Source organism: Myotis nattereri, assembly GCF_964212035.1.
Source record: "Myotis nattereri genome assembly, chromosome: 9".
NCBI classification, from domain to species: domain Eukaryota; kingdom Metazoa; phylum Chordata; class Mammalia; order Chiroptera; family Vespertilionidae; genus Myotis; species Myotis nattereri.
In genome coordinates, this window is record NC_138084.1 from 14,818,555 (window position 1) to 14,833,899 (window position 15,345).

Consider the following 15,345-nt stretch of genomic DNA (forward strand, 5'->3'; position numbering starts at 1 on the left):
CAAAGGAATTGGGGGCTGGGGGGAGGGATGGGAGAGCAAAGGAGGCAGGGAGCACCCTGGGTGGTAGGCTCTAATCGAGCTTTCCTTGGAAGAACCCCCTGCCTTAGAATGACTCTGGGTCTCTGGGGGAGTCTGATGAAAGCCATGGACCTTCTCATCCCTTTTACATCAAACACACATACAGATAAAATTAGAGCTCGGATGAGAGGTCCATCCACAGGGCCTCAAAACAGGTTCTTAATGATTGACGTCCATCCCCTGGGTCAGTGGGACCAAGGTCATTCTCCTCCCTGCATTGTTGGGAGGCCCAGTATGTGGAACTCAGGACCCACATCAGCAAAGAAAGCCCCATCATTGGACTCCCAGGTTCTGGCCACACAAAGTGCACTCAGGTAGGGTCCTCTCAGGTAGGCCCCTCAGAAACTCAGTTGCATTGCTGTCTCTCTCTGAGCTGGGTCAGAGGACCATTTGCTGAATCTTCCCCCTTTTACCCTCACACCTGTGTCTGCCAGGCTCCTCCCTCCGAAGTGAATTTGCCTGTGGACAACTGACTACTTAAAAACCCAGGGAACAGTGATCAAGGGGACAAGCATGATGCAAACCAGGGGATGGGGGAGCCGAGGGCAGACAGGCAATGTTCTTTGAGGGGGAACTCTGCTTCCCTCCACGCCTTCCCACCAGCAAAGAGAACCAAGGCCTTCTGAGTTAGACCAAGGCAGATGCCAGACTTGGAATCTTGCTTTGCCCTTCGAACAGAGAAGCCAAAAGGAACTGGGTTGGAAGGGGAGTGGAGGAGGGAACAAGTTTTTGCCAAATCTGGAACCTAATCCTTCCACTGATGATTTCTAGTTGTGCAGTCACTGAGCCTGGGTCCTGCCTGTAAGACCAATATTCCAGAGGCCCTCAGAGTACATGGGTTGATTTGAGTTAGAACGGGATTCTATTACCTGAGCCCAGCCAGATGCCCAGTACTTTATTGGACATGGTACTTGCAGAAGACACACTGGCGGCTCTAGGAGGGTTCTGGGCCTTCCCAGGCCTTCCCTTCCACTCTCACCCTGGCTTCTGAGTCCTGAGCTGTAGCTGCCCTGAGTTTTCTGAGCCAGGAAGGAAAGTTAGGATTCAGCGACCCCTTTTGGCAAATCCATGGGACAGCGCTGTGCTGGGAGGGGGGCCCACTGCTAGGAGAGAGCATCAGCTGAGGGAATGGTGGGAAATGCAGGAGGTTGAGGAACATGAGGTTTTTCCTCTAGGCCCTAGAGTCTAGGCAAATCATTCCACTGTGAGCGTTTACCTGGGGCCAAAAACTGATCAATTCCTCCATTCCCGTCTTCAGTCACTCATTGGTTAGTGACCAGTAACCATCAACAAACCCTAACCAGGAACCCCCTCTGTGCCATGGAACGATGGCAGAAGCTGAGAAGCTGTGGTCCAGAAGGGGACCCAGACCTCACTGCCCACTCATGGATCCCTTCCCATCAACGGGAAAGCAATGATCTTACATCTATTCCTGGCAGCTGGAGTCCAGTTGGTCTTTCTGTTGTCTGTGCTGGTTTTAGCTCATGCTGTTTGTTCATGTGGCTGGATGTTCTGTGTGCTGGACACTGTATTTCAAAAATGAGCCTTTGAGAAATTCGAGGACTAAGGAAACCACTTCCAGAAATTTGTTTGCTCCAAGTTGACTCCAAGTCACCCACAGGACCAGATGACAATATTGTTGGACGTAGTAGTCCAACTTTAGAACCTGAAATCTCTGGGGGAATGTGAGGTGAAGGGAACGGTCCATGCAAGGGCTGGTTGTCTGCTGGTTCTCTCCTCTGTCTGAGAGTTCTGGGTTAATGTGGAGGTCTAAGGCTTAAATCCTGGCTCTACTGGGGAACCATAGAAGTTACTTGTCTTCATTGAGCTTCCGTTTTATTACCTTGACTTGACGCAAGTATCTCCTCATCTACATATGGAAAAACTGATGCCAGGACAGGGGAAATAGTTCTTCTGACGTCGGACAATTGGTGAATAGTTACTATAGAATAGAATCTAGGCTTCTCCAGGCTGCTTTGGCCTGAGCTTTCAATTTTGCCACTAGTACTTAGGGATCCATATCCCCAAACACCTTGTTTCCCATGCATGTTAAGAAAACTCTATGATCCTTATCGCACTGCCACACTAAGAAGGAAGAATCGACTTAGGTTAGGATACTGAGACACCAGGGGAGGCTCTGAGCAAGGGGAAGGAAGGATGGAGGGCAAGGCAGAGGGAGAGGGTTTGTAGGGCACTAGGAAAAGTGACATTCAAAGTGTCCTGGGTCTGAAGAGTGTAGCCATATGGTAGAGATGAATGATCATGAGACCGGCTTGTTGCTGGTTCATTTCCCATGTCCATGTCCCCTTCTTGGCTTCTACTGTCTGTGTGTCCTTCAGCTCTTCTCAGAGGGCTGTGGCACCAGCTGGGCTGGTTCTGGGACACTGCTCTAGCTGCTGTAGAAGACCCCTGCATGTGGCTTGAGAGGTATAGATGGTCGGAAGCTGAGAAATACTGAAACCATAGGTATAGGCAAAAGACTTGAGGAGAGGTTGGTATACCTCAACACTAGACAGTTTAGGGACATGATTGCCTTTATGGAAAGCGTCGTTCACAATGGACTTTATTTTTTAATAGAAAGGACTGGTCTTGGCAGAGGCCCACCTGCCAGGTTTCCTTCTGGCCTCTGCATGCTCAGTTTCCTTGTATCAGAAAATACATTTTACCAGGAAAACACTCTTCTTTTGGTTACTTGACCTCAACCCCATTTTCTGCTCCATAAACCTGTCTGTAGAAGTCCTCATTCTAACCGCTTTAAACAACTGGTTACCCACATGCCAGGCACTGTGCTAAGGAAATAACGATATATACAGACACTGAACAAGTAATAGTATTGTCACTTTGAAGTATAGGTTGCTATGGGAACATCACAAGCTGACCAAACATAATTTGCAGAAGTTGGGCGTGGTGTTCAGTACTTTGAAGTGTTGGTGCCACAAACCAATAACAGAAATGACAAGGTTTTTTTCCTCCCTCCCTCCCTTCTTTCTCCTTTCTTATAGCAGCAGCATCCCTCTCCTTTCTTAGAACACTATGAAGGGGGAATTGCTCTAGTTGAAGCACAGGGTGGAGAACTCAGGCCTGTCTGTTCAGTTTCCACTTTTCCTCAAAGTGAGCCCTAAGATTCTTTTTCCCTCAGAAATAAAAAAATATATTTTTGGTTGTCAAATGATCTTTAATTGAAACATTTTCCTTTGCAGTTCTTAACTAGCTGGGCATTTCACTGCACCACTGCTGATGTCATCTGTGATGTCACCAAGGTGTTGGCCATCAGCATTGCAGCCCACAGACTAGGCAGTCCCCAGGATCTCATTAATAGTTCCAGAGAATTCTCTAGCTAAAGATCAGTGCCACATCTGTCGGACAATGTTAACAATCTCATCAAAAGTGATAATTCCACTGGGCTTAATGTGTCTTTGTTGTTCTTGTTGTTGTTTTTGCTTCTTTTTATCTTGTGGTGGTAATTTGAGGGCTTTGACGATCAGGGCTTGATGCCAGAAGCACATTGCTCAAGGGTCCGCGCTGGGGCCACTTAGGCATTGCCCTTGAATGAGTAGGTAACTCTTTCAGAACCACTTCAGTTCTATAACCTAGTGCATATGAGGGAGGACACAGAGGCCAGGGGAAGTCTATGTTACTGCGGTACATGGTCTCTCTCTTTCTCTGTAGGTTCAGGAAAGCTTGTTGAGACCACAACCAAGACCCAGACTATGAGTCACCAATCTGACAGCCTCCACAAGCCCTGTGGCCAAATGAAGGACCGGGGCCTCAAAACCCAGAAGCCCCACCCCCCAGTGATGGAGCTGATCCTGCGCCTGCGACAGCTCATAGATGAGTACTCCAGGCAGCTGAAGATCAGGCACCTGCAGGAGGACCTGGAGCAGGAGAAGCAACGGCACAGTCAGGACACCAGGGAGCAGGAAGCCATCCTCGTCCAATTACTTGGTGAGGTGGCCAACCTGTTACAGGCTGGTGCCACAAGTAGCCTGGAGCGCCAACTGCCTCGCCTTTCCCTGGACTCAAGGGGTGGAGGTGGGCAGCAGGCCCAATTGCCCAGGAAGCCTGACCAGCTAAGTCACCAACTGAGTGATTTGAAAGCTGCAGTTGTCAGCTGTGACCTATCCAACCGTGGGATTGACATCTCCGCCTCATACAAGTCCAGCTTCAAGGACTTCATAGCCTACCAAGGAGACAAATACCATGAGGACAAGAACACCTTGGTGAGGATGTGGGTGGTGGGAAGGGCACACCAGAGAGGCCCAGTCACTAGGATTTACTGAGTCCTGTGCCAAGCACTGTGCTCTCTCGCTTGCTCTTCCCGGGCTTATGAAGAAGGTGGTATTTTCTCCTTATGGATAAGGGGATGGGCACAAAATAGAGTGACATGCCCAAGAAAGGTGAAGGGCTGAGATTGGATTCCCTTCTTCCCCTCTGGTTTCTTTCCCTAACCCCTGCTCTTACCCTCCAGGAGTCACTGTGGTCATAGGTGTAAGTGAGCCAGCCCTCATTGAGCTCAATCTAGAGATGATAGTCATCAGCCATTGGGAAAGAAACAATAATGTTGCTGAGAGCACTGCGGGGATGCCAGCTTTGTCTTAAAGGTGGTGGTGGTGGGATAGGAGGTCCTCTGGGGGGGAACAACAACATGTGTGAAGCTTTAGGTGGGAAGGGCTTGGAGTGAATGGAAAGGAGGCCCATGTGCATAGAGTAGGGGCAATGAGGGCTGTGACAAGAAGTGTGGACAGGGGTAGGACAGGGGTAGGGTATTATCCTAAGGGTGACAGGGGGTCAATGAAAGGCTTCCAGCAAGGGATGTTCATAACAGCTCTCCAGCCAGAGAGTAGAGGACAGCACGAGTATATCATCTCTCTGCTTCTAGCTGAGTGACATGTGCTCAGTGGCCATGTGCTTTTCTGGGGGCCAAGTGAGTCAGATACCCCCTGGCACTCTGAAGAACTATAGCTCCTCTAATAACTTGAAAATCCTGTACATGGAAGTGGAAATAACAGAGATGGGTATGAGGCTGGGTCTGTGGTGCTTAAGGATCCAGATTCTGGGGCAGGCAGGTAAAGTCTACCCATCACCAAGGTCGTATGGCTAGTAGGGTATTCAATCTTTCTTAGTTTCACTCACTTAAAAGTAGGGACCATATTAGAACTTTATTCTCAGGAATAGTGAAATGAAAAGCAACTCACGTGGAGCACTTAGTCTAGAGCAGTGATGGCGAACCTTTTGAGCTCGGCGTGTCAGCATTTTGAAAAACCCTAACTTAACACTGGTGCCGTGTCACATATAGAAATTTTTTGATATTTGCAACCACAGTAAAACAAAGACTTATATTTTTGATATTTATTTTATATATTTAAATGCCACTTAACAATGAAAAATCAACCAAAAAAATGAGTTCGTGTGTCACCTCTGACACACGTGTCATAGGTTCACCATCACTGGTACTAGTGTCTGGCACATAATAAGAACCCAATGATTGGTCGCTGGTATGTAATATAACTATGATTTATCTCTGTGGCTCTAAAGGGGGATACTGCAAGCTGTATGATTTTGGGGCTGTGAATTGCCTCACGGGACAGTGAGCTCTCCCCTTTGGAAATCATCTGGGAAGAGCGCTTTTTGACATGTTTAAAGGTTTCCTCTAGGCTGGGCAGGAGGACTGATCTCAGATTCCTCCATCTGCAGGGCCTCATCAACCTTGGCCTCAGTGAGAACAAGCTCTGCATTGACCTGCTGACTGAAAGGGTGAGCCAAGCTCCGGGCCTGCGGGGCCCATATGGAGGCCCAGCCCGACCCCCCCCCCCCCCCACGCATGTGGTCGCTACTGGAGTGGGACTTAGGCGACTGGAAAAGGGAGTGGGGAAATGGCTTCTAGAATAGCATGTGTCATCTCCTGGATTTTCTGACTGTTCAGAGGTATTCTTTGGATGGGTATATTTTGGGTAGATTGACAAGGGAGCCTCTGGCCCAAGTGTACAGTTGGAGAGGCTGTTAATTCAGCAGTTCTTAGTAAGTTATTCATTTGTGTGATCTGATAAGAAGGTCAGGGCCTCCCTTCATTCAGGAGCATGCGGCACATGTCTCCATTGCCCTCTGGGAGGCCCTGTGTTGTAGGGAAAATGCCCACCTGCATCCTAGGAGTAGGATGAAGACTGTGGGGCTTCCCTGGTCTGGCTGTCCTCATGCTTTATTTGTCAACAGTTGAGTCGGAGTGACATGAACTACATTGATGATGACCTTCTGCAATATCCTGATTGGAGTGGACATTCATTGTAAGTAACTTCCAGATCTATGGCCTCCTGGTCCACAGGCACCATGCAGGGAAGGGCTCAAAGTATCAGATCCTTGGTTGGCTACCTCCCTTTCTTTGGGGAACAACTTCTAGAATATGCCTAGAGTTCCACATTCGGAGGTAGCCTGCTGTAGCATAAATGGCATTGCTGATTAATTCCAAAGGCTTGAGATCCTGGCGAGATTTGCCATCTGTAACCCAGGGAACTGATAGCCTCTGTCAGAATCCCTATAGCATATCTGGACTCTGCACTTTGGAAAAGACTGCAGTCTAGACCTGGGAACCACAAGATCTCTCTGGGTTTCTCCGTAGCCTGAGGGAAGAAGTAGCCCGGTTCCTGACCTACTACTGCAAGGCACCTGAGCAGCTTGATCCCGAAAATGTGAGTCAGTTTCCAGGCCTCACTGCTGTCCTAGTGGAGGGCTGTATTCTCGAGGGACTCTGCATTTTCCAGAGGGTACAGGGAGAACCAGCAGAGACCCATCAGGGTCAAGACAAAGTAAACGCCAATGGGTACTAGCCCTTCATACATGGGGATTGACTTGTACTTTCTGTGCATCTTCTTCAGGTGGTTGTTCTAAGTGGCTGCTGTGCTATCTTCTCTGCATTGACCTTGGTGCTATGTAATCCAGGCGGTAAGTCAACGGGCTCTGCTTTCCCTCAGGGACCTCAGAGAAGAAAAACATCTTGACTCAGGCCCTTCCCCTAATGTGCTAGGACTCTCCTACACTGGTTAGAACATCTTCCTACTATTTCTGTAGGAGTGAGGGATTTGGATCCCCACTTAATAAGGAAGGAAATCATGGGAGAGTCCTCAAGGAGGTATGCCCGAGGGATGGTGATGGCGGGAGCCAAGCCAATATAGTATTAGCTGGGACTTGGGGCTCAACTCCAACACAGAGAGCCCTGGTAAACTGGCTTAAACTGTATAGAATTTCTATCACCTCCTCCTAAAAATAATGTCTAATTAATTCTAGATCAAGTAAGGCTGAGAGATCTGTTCTCAGTGTCCCTCTTAACAATGTCCAAGCAAGAGTCTCAGACTTTAATGAGCTTTGGCTGCATGGAAAGTAGTTACCAAGGTGGCCAGTTTCATTCAAGTCAGTAGGTCTTTGGTTAGTTCATCAATAAGGCCAAATGATGGGAGGAGAAGAATGCATGAGGCCACTAGTTGCAGATATCCTGAGTCATGTGGAGAAGCAGCCTCCGGTGTTTGCTGTGGAGCTGACCAGAATTTGTGAGTGCCCAGTGCTCGCCCTGCTAGGAGGGCTGGCTTGATTTGTGCCCTGGTTTCTGAGCCATTCAGAACAGGGTTCTTTCCTTGTCTCCTCTATTGTAGCCACAAGGACTACACTAGAGTTTTGTTCCCCAAATATTGTTTATAAGAATAGCTACCTTTTACAGAGCCTGAGCCCCAAAGCATTAATCCCCAAGTAGGAGGGATTGGCCAAGTAAGCTACCCTGTTGGTAGAGTTGCTGCTGGTCTCGGGGTCAGGTGGTGTGTGGTAGGTTCTGAAAGAGAGACCCTGGACTGACAGCCTTATCTCCCTGTGCTTCCAGATGCCTTTCTGATCGTCACCCCCTTCTATTCTGGCTTCACGTTTGCTTCCAGCCTATATGTGAATGTTGAGCTGATTCGTGTCCACCTGGACAGTGAGGTCAGACTGGGGCTCTTTCCCTGCTCAGCCCACCTAGGCAATGGAATGTTCTGGAAGGCAATTGAAGGCATAGGGTGGGGTGGGGAGGCTTGCTTTCCTCTCATATAAGTGATGTTGGGTGAGGATAAGGAAATCAGAGCAAAGAGGGCCCGTGGGACTGGAACCCTGGGTATGAAGGCCAAGGATTGTTCACGGTTTATGGAAATGAGGGATCAAAGCTTAGAAGCAGTCAGATGGGCGCTCCTCAGGCAGGGTTTGTGTTCCAGATCACTGAAGCGGACACCCAACCATTCCAGCTGACTGTGGACAAGTTGGAGAAAACCCTGCTGGAGGCTAGGCTTAAGGTAAGGAGAGGACCATGGGTCAGGGTGGACACTGCTGCCCTGATGGGGGATCAGTGCTGAGACTCTGCTACAACTTCCTCAACAAGAGCGTGTGGGCTCTTTCTTCAGAAGAAGCAGTGTCCCAGGGGCATGTCCCTCTGGGAGCCCTGAGCCTTCTCAGTGGCAGTCCCCAGTGCTGCTTCCTGCTCTGCCCTGGGGGCAGTAAGATAGGTGCTTCAAGATCAAACCTAGACCTTGATTATGTGACCTATATTGGGTTTCCTGACTGACATTGGCTGAACATGAAGTAGATGTAAAGTATTTGTGTTCATTGGGTTATGTTTGGTTCTTTCAGGGGAAAAAGGTCAAAGGTCTTGTTCTCATCAACCCCAATAATCCTCTGGGAGACATCTACTCTCGGGACTCACTGATGGAATACCTGGAATTTGCGAAGAGGTAGGAGTTTACCCCTTGAAATTAAACAAATTGCCATCGGTCATGGACACGAAGTCAGAACCAGAAATAACTTTCCCTAACTATGCTTACTGCTTATTGTACTCTGCAAAGTGGTATACAACTAACTGAAATGGGAATGAAGGAAAATGTAGCCACATGCTATAGCTTCCACCATTCTCTTTTCCTCAATTTCTTTCTAGTGTTTGTCCATGTGCAGACACCTATGTAACAATCACTTCTTGTAGCATGAGCACTTTCCCAGAATCCACTTCCAAACTACTTGGCCTGAGGTGCCATGAAAGAGAGAGACTGTCGAATGATGTGGGATGAAGATGAAGAAATGTCCTATTCCTAAGAACATTTCATATCTGACATGTCTGGAGTCCAGAAACATCCCTGTTAGTGAGGGTAGATAGTCTTCTATTCTCTAGAAGCGATGCACTTGTCCAAGCCTCATATAAGCCGGAGCAATCAATAGCAGAGCATGGGGACAAGAAGAAGAACATTGCAAGTCCTGGGCTAGATACCGTAGAATTTGACAGAATTGGGTTTAAATTCCAGCTCCAAAAGCTGCTAATAGAGGGTTATTAACTTTGTCTCATCTGTGAAAGGGAGAGAACAGTACTGTCTCAGAGGGCCAATGGGAGAATAAACACGATATACATCTAAGACTTAACCCACTTAATACCCTGAAGTGGTCTCTGCTTGAGGATTGAAAGGTTCAGTAAGATTTTATCATGTGTGTCTTTTGGGTTCTATGCCTTCCAAGTACTCCCTAGCCGTGTGTAAGGTCCTTTCTGGTGTACCAGCCCCTCTGCCTTACCATGATTTATGGTGGCTGGGTTGCTGGGGCAATAGGAGGATCTGATCTGTATCCAGAATTGACCATAAAAGAAAGTGAGTTAAGAGAGAGAACCTTGATGTTTTCACTTTTCTGCCTAACTTGCAGGTACAACCTACATGTGATTATTGATGAGATATACATGGGGACTGTGTTTGATGAATCCATCCCATTCCACAGTGTTCTGAGCTTGGAAAGGTGAGTTGGTCTCAGCTGGAGTAGGAATGAGAATCATAAACTGCTTTGCTGGATCAGTTTATGTGCCTTTAATTTAATTGGCTAAGTGCTTAGAACTAAAATAAGTACCAACTGGGATATGAAAACTAGCAAGGCCTCATCCATCCTCTCAAGTGTTTTCTCTTCTAAATGCCATTTTGTACATGAGGAAACCTGAGGGCAAGGTGGAAAGTGCACTATCAAAAGTTAAGATGGCCCTGGCCAGTGTAGCTCAGTTGGTTGGGTGTCCTCCTAAAAGATTGCTGGTTCGCTTCCTGGTCAGGGCACATGCCTGGGCTGAAGGCTGGATCCCCAGTAAGGGGTGTGCAGGAGGCAGCTGATTGATGCTCTGTTCTCACATTGATGTTTCTCTTTCTCTCCCTCCTTTCCTCTCTCTCTCTAAAAATCACTAAAACATCTATTTTAAAAAGTCAAGATGAAGTCCTGCTGAAGTTCCATGTAGGAACCTCTTGATAAGTTCCTAGGGGAAATGTAGACATGGGGCAGAACTTTCTTAAGAACAGTGTTTGGCTCTAGAATAGGGTTCTAACAGCCAAAGCAAGGAAATAGCATTCCTGGATGAAGTAAAAGTATTAACATAGGCGGAGCAGTAGGAAGTGAGCACATTTTAGAAATGGTGGGTGTACCTCATGTGTGAAGAACCGACTGACAGGAGGTGGCTTGGGATCAGCAGGAGACAGGCCCACAAGCCAGGCTGAGGGTCCTGATTTTATTCAATAGGCCCGTGAAAGCTGTCTCATCTTGTTCCCCCAAAATACCTTGTATTCATTTCTTGGCTTAACTGGGGCAATTGTGTTTTGAAATTTTACCCTGTAGGCCCTTCTATTGAGGAAGGACCTCAAGCCCATTTCCTCCTTTTCACACAAAGACCCTGTCTTTATCCTTCAAACATTTCTCCATAACCTTGATTGTACTGTCTCCTCTCCAGTTTGCCTGACCCCAACAGGACCCATTTGATCTGGGGCACCAGTAAGGTGAGTCCCAGTTGCCTGTCCTTGAGTTGGAAGGGAAGAGGAACCAAGAGTAGAAGGCAGACCAACCAGGTTTCCCTCTCTTCCTCTAGGAATTTGGGATCTCTGGCTTCCGTTTTGGCACTCTGTACACCCACAACAAGGAGGTGGTCTCTGCTGTTGGCGCTTTTGGCTTCCTCCACGGCATCTCTGGCATCACCCAGCACAAGCTGTGTCGGCTGCTCCAGGACAGAGGTACTGAGCTCCATTCAGGCATCTCGGTGCTCAGGACCACGGGGATTCCTGGGTCTGCTTGGGCCTCTGACATGCCTTCAGTCCCCTGATAACCTGTTCGCTGACTCAGGTGTCATGGTGGAGGACAGGAAGTTTGAGGGAAGGCAGGATGCAGCTCAGAGGGGGCACTAGGGTGTAGACAGAAGCGGGAGGCACTGGTCTAAAAGCCAGGATGGGCTTTAATTTCTGGCTATCTGATAGCTTGTGCTCTGCCTGGAAAGGGGATAGACAATCATATGCAGACTTCAGGGGGAACTTCAGAAATCCGTCCTTATGTCAAGGTCTCTTTCCCCTTTCCAATATTCTGCTTGCTCAGGCAAAGATTACAAAGAAATAAGTGCCCTGACTCCTCAAGTCTGACCTAACTTCACCTGCCAAGGTGGCCAAGGAAGCGCTGCCATTTGGGCAAGTTGCTGTGGCTACATCTATGGCCCCTGGGTTCTTCTGCCCCTTGGATCTGAGGTGAATGCTGGCGTCAGGGAGAACTTCCCCCTTTAGTGCCATGGCCCAAACATAGAGAAGGGCCCCTTTCTTTAATTCCCTGTAGTAGAACAGATCCAGTCCAGCAGATTTAAATTAAAAGCTGGGATATAATTAAATAAATGAAACTAACCAAATAATCTGGTTGAGAAAACAACTTAACTTTCATCTTTGGGTGAGTAAAAGGAGAAATCCAATTACCTGTTTCCCTACGTGGTGCCAGGCCCTTTGATATTTGGCAGAAACCAGGTTCCCAGCCCCGTGAACATGGCTATCAATTTGGGAATTACGTGGGAGCTTAAATGCCAATGTGTGGACTCCACCCCAAAGTTCTGACTTAGGTGATCTGGGGATATAACCTGGCCACGAGGATTTTCACAAGCTCCCCTGGTGGTTCTATGTGCTGTCAATGCTGAGAACAACTGGGCTAAGATCATCGCCAAATACATCAAAGTCCACTGTGTGAGGCTGTAAGGCAGGAGGTATGGGGAGCTGTGAGTTCCTGCTTCTTGCTCATTGGACAACAGCAACATCAACCCATTACAGGGGGATACCCTGATTCTTAGTGTCAGAGCTGTAAACTCAAATAAAACACTCCTAAAGGTTTACTGAGAAGCCCAGTGTCTCCTCCAGAGCTGTAGGTAGGTAGGAGGTGAGCTTTGAATATGGATTCCATCAGCTCAAATATAGTACAGAGTCAGTCTTGGACAGAAATAGCTGCCAGGAAGTCCAGGTAGGGAGCATGTGGCAAAGAATTCTTGGCAGTTCTTTGCCACAAGACCTGTGACAGCATTCTCCCCTATCGCCATCCAGAATGGATTGACAATGTGTACCTGCCCACTAATCGCTCCCGGATGCAGGAAGCTCACAGATACATCACTAACAGGTTGAAGACATTGAAGATCCCTTTTCTCAGTCGTGGCTCTGGCCTCTATATCTGGATCAATTTGAAAGAGGTGAGCTCGGGGGTGAGGACAGGTGTCCTTGGGCAGACCTGCCTGATAGGTCTAGGGCTCAGCTCTGTCCCTCTGCCTTCCCCAGTACCTGGACCCATGCACATTTGAGGAAGAGCAGCTCCTTTATCGCCGCTTCCTGGACAACAAGCTCCTACTGGCCCCTGGCAAGGCCTACATGTGTAAGGAGCCTGGCTGGTTCCGCATCACCTTTACGGATAAGCCCCTCCGCCTGAAAGTCGGTGAGTGGTGCTGACTTCCACTCCTGGTGTCTTCCACTCCTGTAGTCCAATAGCTGAGTCCTCCTTATTGGCCTTGAGTAGCTATAGCTACAGCTCATCTATACCATAGATGGTTTGCACTTTCATATTTTGATTAAGTTCCTTTGCAAACAGGGATTACATGACCTGCCATTGAGCAGGGCCCTAATCAGAAGTGGTCCTCTGCCCTGTGGGGCTTGAGTTAGTAGGTGAGATAGACAGGCAGATGATCATGGATGTCCCTGGATGTTATTCTCTGGAGTCAGATTCTCCTCTGAAGGTTATGAGAACATGACATTCATTTAACAATGATGTGTTGCATTCCACCACATGTTGGACACTGTTCTACCTACTGGGAATCGAGCAGTGAAGAAAAAGTGTTTATGTTATAAAAATAAATTTTGAGCGACTGAGAAGAACAGACCGAGTGAAGGACACTAAAGGCAATAGAAACCGTGATGAGTCCAAGTCTATCGCCAGGTTATAGGATTTTATATGCGACACGAAGGTGTCTGGCAAGCTGATGCTGTGACAGTGAAGCTGAAAAAAAACCCATTAGGGATGTGGTGGGTAGACTTGGAAATGCATCCCAAAGAAGAGCAGGCTGAAGTTCAACATCCCTGAACGAGAGGCTCCGTGATGGTCTACCATTACCTGCGAACCTACTAAATCTTTCTTTCTCTCTGTCTCCATTTGGATCCTCCAGCCATGAAGCGGTTCTCGCAGGCACTATTGGAGCAGAAGCAGTATTGGGTAGAGAAGCAAATGAAGTGCGTACTGGGGAAATAAGTGGTACACCCTCCCCCCCCCCCCCACCGCCCCCTAACCAGAAGCTCCAGCCAATCACATGCTTAGAATGTCCCTGACATCAGCCTCTGGTATAGTATTGACTTGCTGCTGTGACAGAGCAAACAGTGGGGCTCCAGGGATGAGCTCATCTGACGCCATCATCGTCCTCCTTCCACTGAGCACCTGTCATTTCTGGGAGCTTCGATATCTTTAATCTTTGTTAGTGGTTTTGTGGTGTGAAATGATTTTAGGAGATTTTGGTGGGAAAGCCTATGGGAATAAAGAGAGCTTTGGATGGGTTTTGTTTTGTATCCTATATCTAATAAATTCTATATTCCTCTAAAGTCCAGATTATGTCTTTAATATCCAGTGTGTCCCAATTCAGACTACCTATATTGCAAGTGCTCAATAGCCACATGTGGCTAGCAACTTCCGTATTGGGCAGTGCATCTGTATGGGATGGAGGAGAAAGGGAAAGGCTCGAGTTGTATATGAGAGGTTGACTCCCTTTCTTCTTGTCCCACTGCCCAAGGAGTTGGCCTTTCCTTGACATTGTGTGTGTGATTAGTGCCCTGGGTGTCACTAATCCAGCACCTGCTCAGGGTGGGATGGTCTAGAAATGGCCACATTTTCCAAAGTGTGAGGTTGAATCAAACCTCCAGGATGACAGTGGCCTGAGTCCCTCCAGAAGGTAGAGCCAAGACCAGGGTGACACCCAATTCCAGAACTTCTTCTTTCACCCCAGGGAGGAGCTGGGTAACACGGACTCCCATCACTGCCTCTGCAAATGCCCCCTCCAGTGTTTTTTTTTTTAGGTGTCAGTGTTGAATAAAGAGCACTCGACTAAAAGTCAGACATTTTTTCTCAGCTAGCTCTGTGACCTTGGCTGAGTCACCTCACTTTTTTAACCTCAGCTTCCTCATCAGCAAAACAGGCATGAGAATACTGTCCCCGTGAGCCTCTCTCACAGCTTCTTTGATGAGACCAACCCTTGGCTTTAGTGGGGATTGTAATACTGGCCGTGTGGGCATTTGGAAGGATTCAGTGTGAGACTGTGTGGAAAGGACTTGGACAGAGAAGAAGAAAACCACTGTTAGCGTGCCACCCCCACCCATGCCCACTCCTGTCTGGAGGCTCCTGGGCCCTGTCTGTTCCTGAAGAGCCAGGTGTCTGCCTGGCTCCCCCCGTGTGTCTGTGGGGGTTCCTGCCCCTTGTTTACTTGTCCTTGCAGCTTCCTTCTCTGTGGCCTTAGGGACTCTGAGGACTGGGCGGGGGCCACCTTGGGAGATGCCTGTTTTTCCTGAGAGTCAAGATGTTGGAGAGAAACCAAGGAAGCATCAGGCAGGGGCTCCATGGGTTAGCACCTCAGCTTTCTCACTGGCAGTTCAGGTCCTCGGACAAGCAGACATTGAAATGTCTCACATCTGTGCCCACCAGGCTCCTCCTTCTAGGTCAGTGGTTCTCAACCTTGGCGGCACATTAGAATCACCTGGGAATCGTTTTAAAATCCTGATTTCTGGGTCTCATCCTCTGGAAATTCTGTTTCTTTGTTATGGGGTGGGGCCACAACATGAGTAACAAAGAAACAGAATTGCTGGAGGATGAGGCCCAAAAATCAGGATTTTAAAAAGATTCCCAGGTGATTCTAATGTGCAGCCAAGGTTGAGAACCACTGTTCTAGGTGAATTAACCTCCTCCTATTTGAGGAAACAGCTAGGAAAAATA

General features: G+C 48.1%; 1 protein-coding gene across 1 annotated transcript; it reads left to right on the top strand.

Moving 5' to 3' along the window:
• Window positions 1-3,788: 3,788 nt before the first annotated feature.
• ACCSL (1-aminocyclopropane-1-carboxylate synthase homolog (inactive) like) lies at window positions 3,789-13,620 on the top strand (the record flags this gene model as incomplete). Its single annotated transcript, XM_081099470.1, has 14 exons — window positions 3,789-4,298; window positions 5,773-5,832; window positions 6,289-6,359; window positions 6,692-6,761; window positions 6,948-7,014; window positions 7,940-8,037; window positions 8,304-8,381; window positions 8,716-8,816; window positions 9,766-9,855; window positions 10,823-10,868; window positions 10,958-11,099; window positions 12,432-12,574; window positions 12,660-12,813; window positions 13,538-13,620. 14 exons carry the CDS (start codon window positions 3,789-3,791, stop codon window positions 13,618-13,620), a joined length of 1,713 nt encoding a protein of 570 aa, XP_080955596.1.
• Between the last annotated feature and the right edge of the window lie 1,725 nt (window positions 13,621-15,345).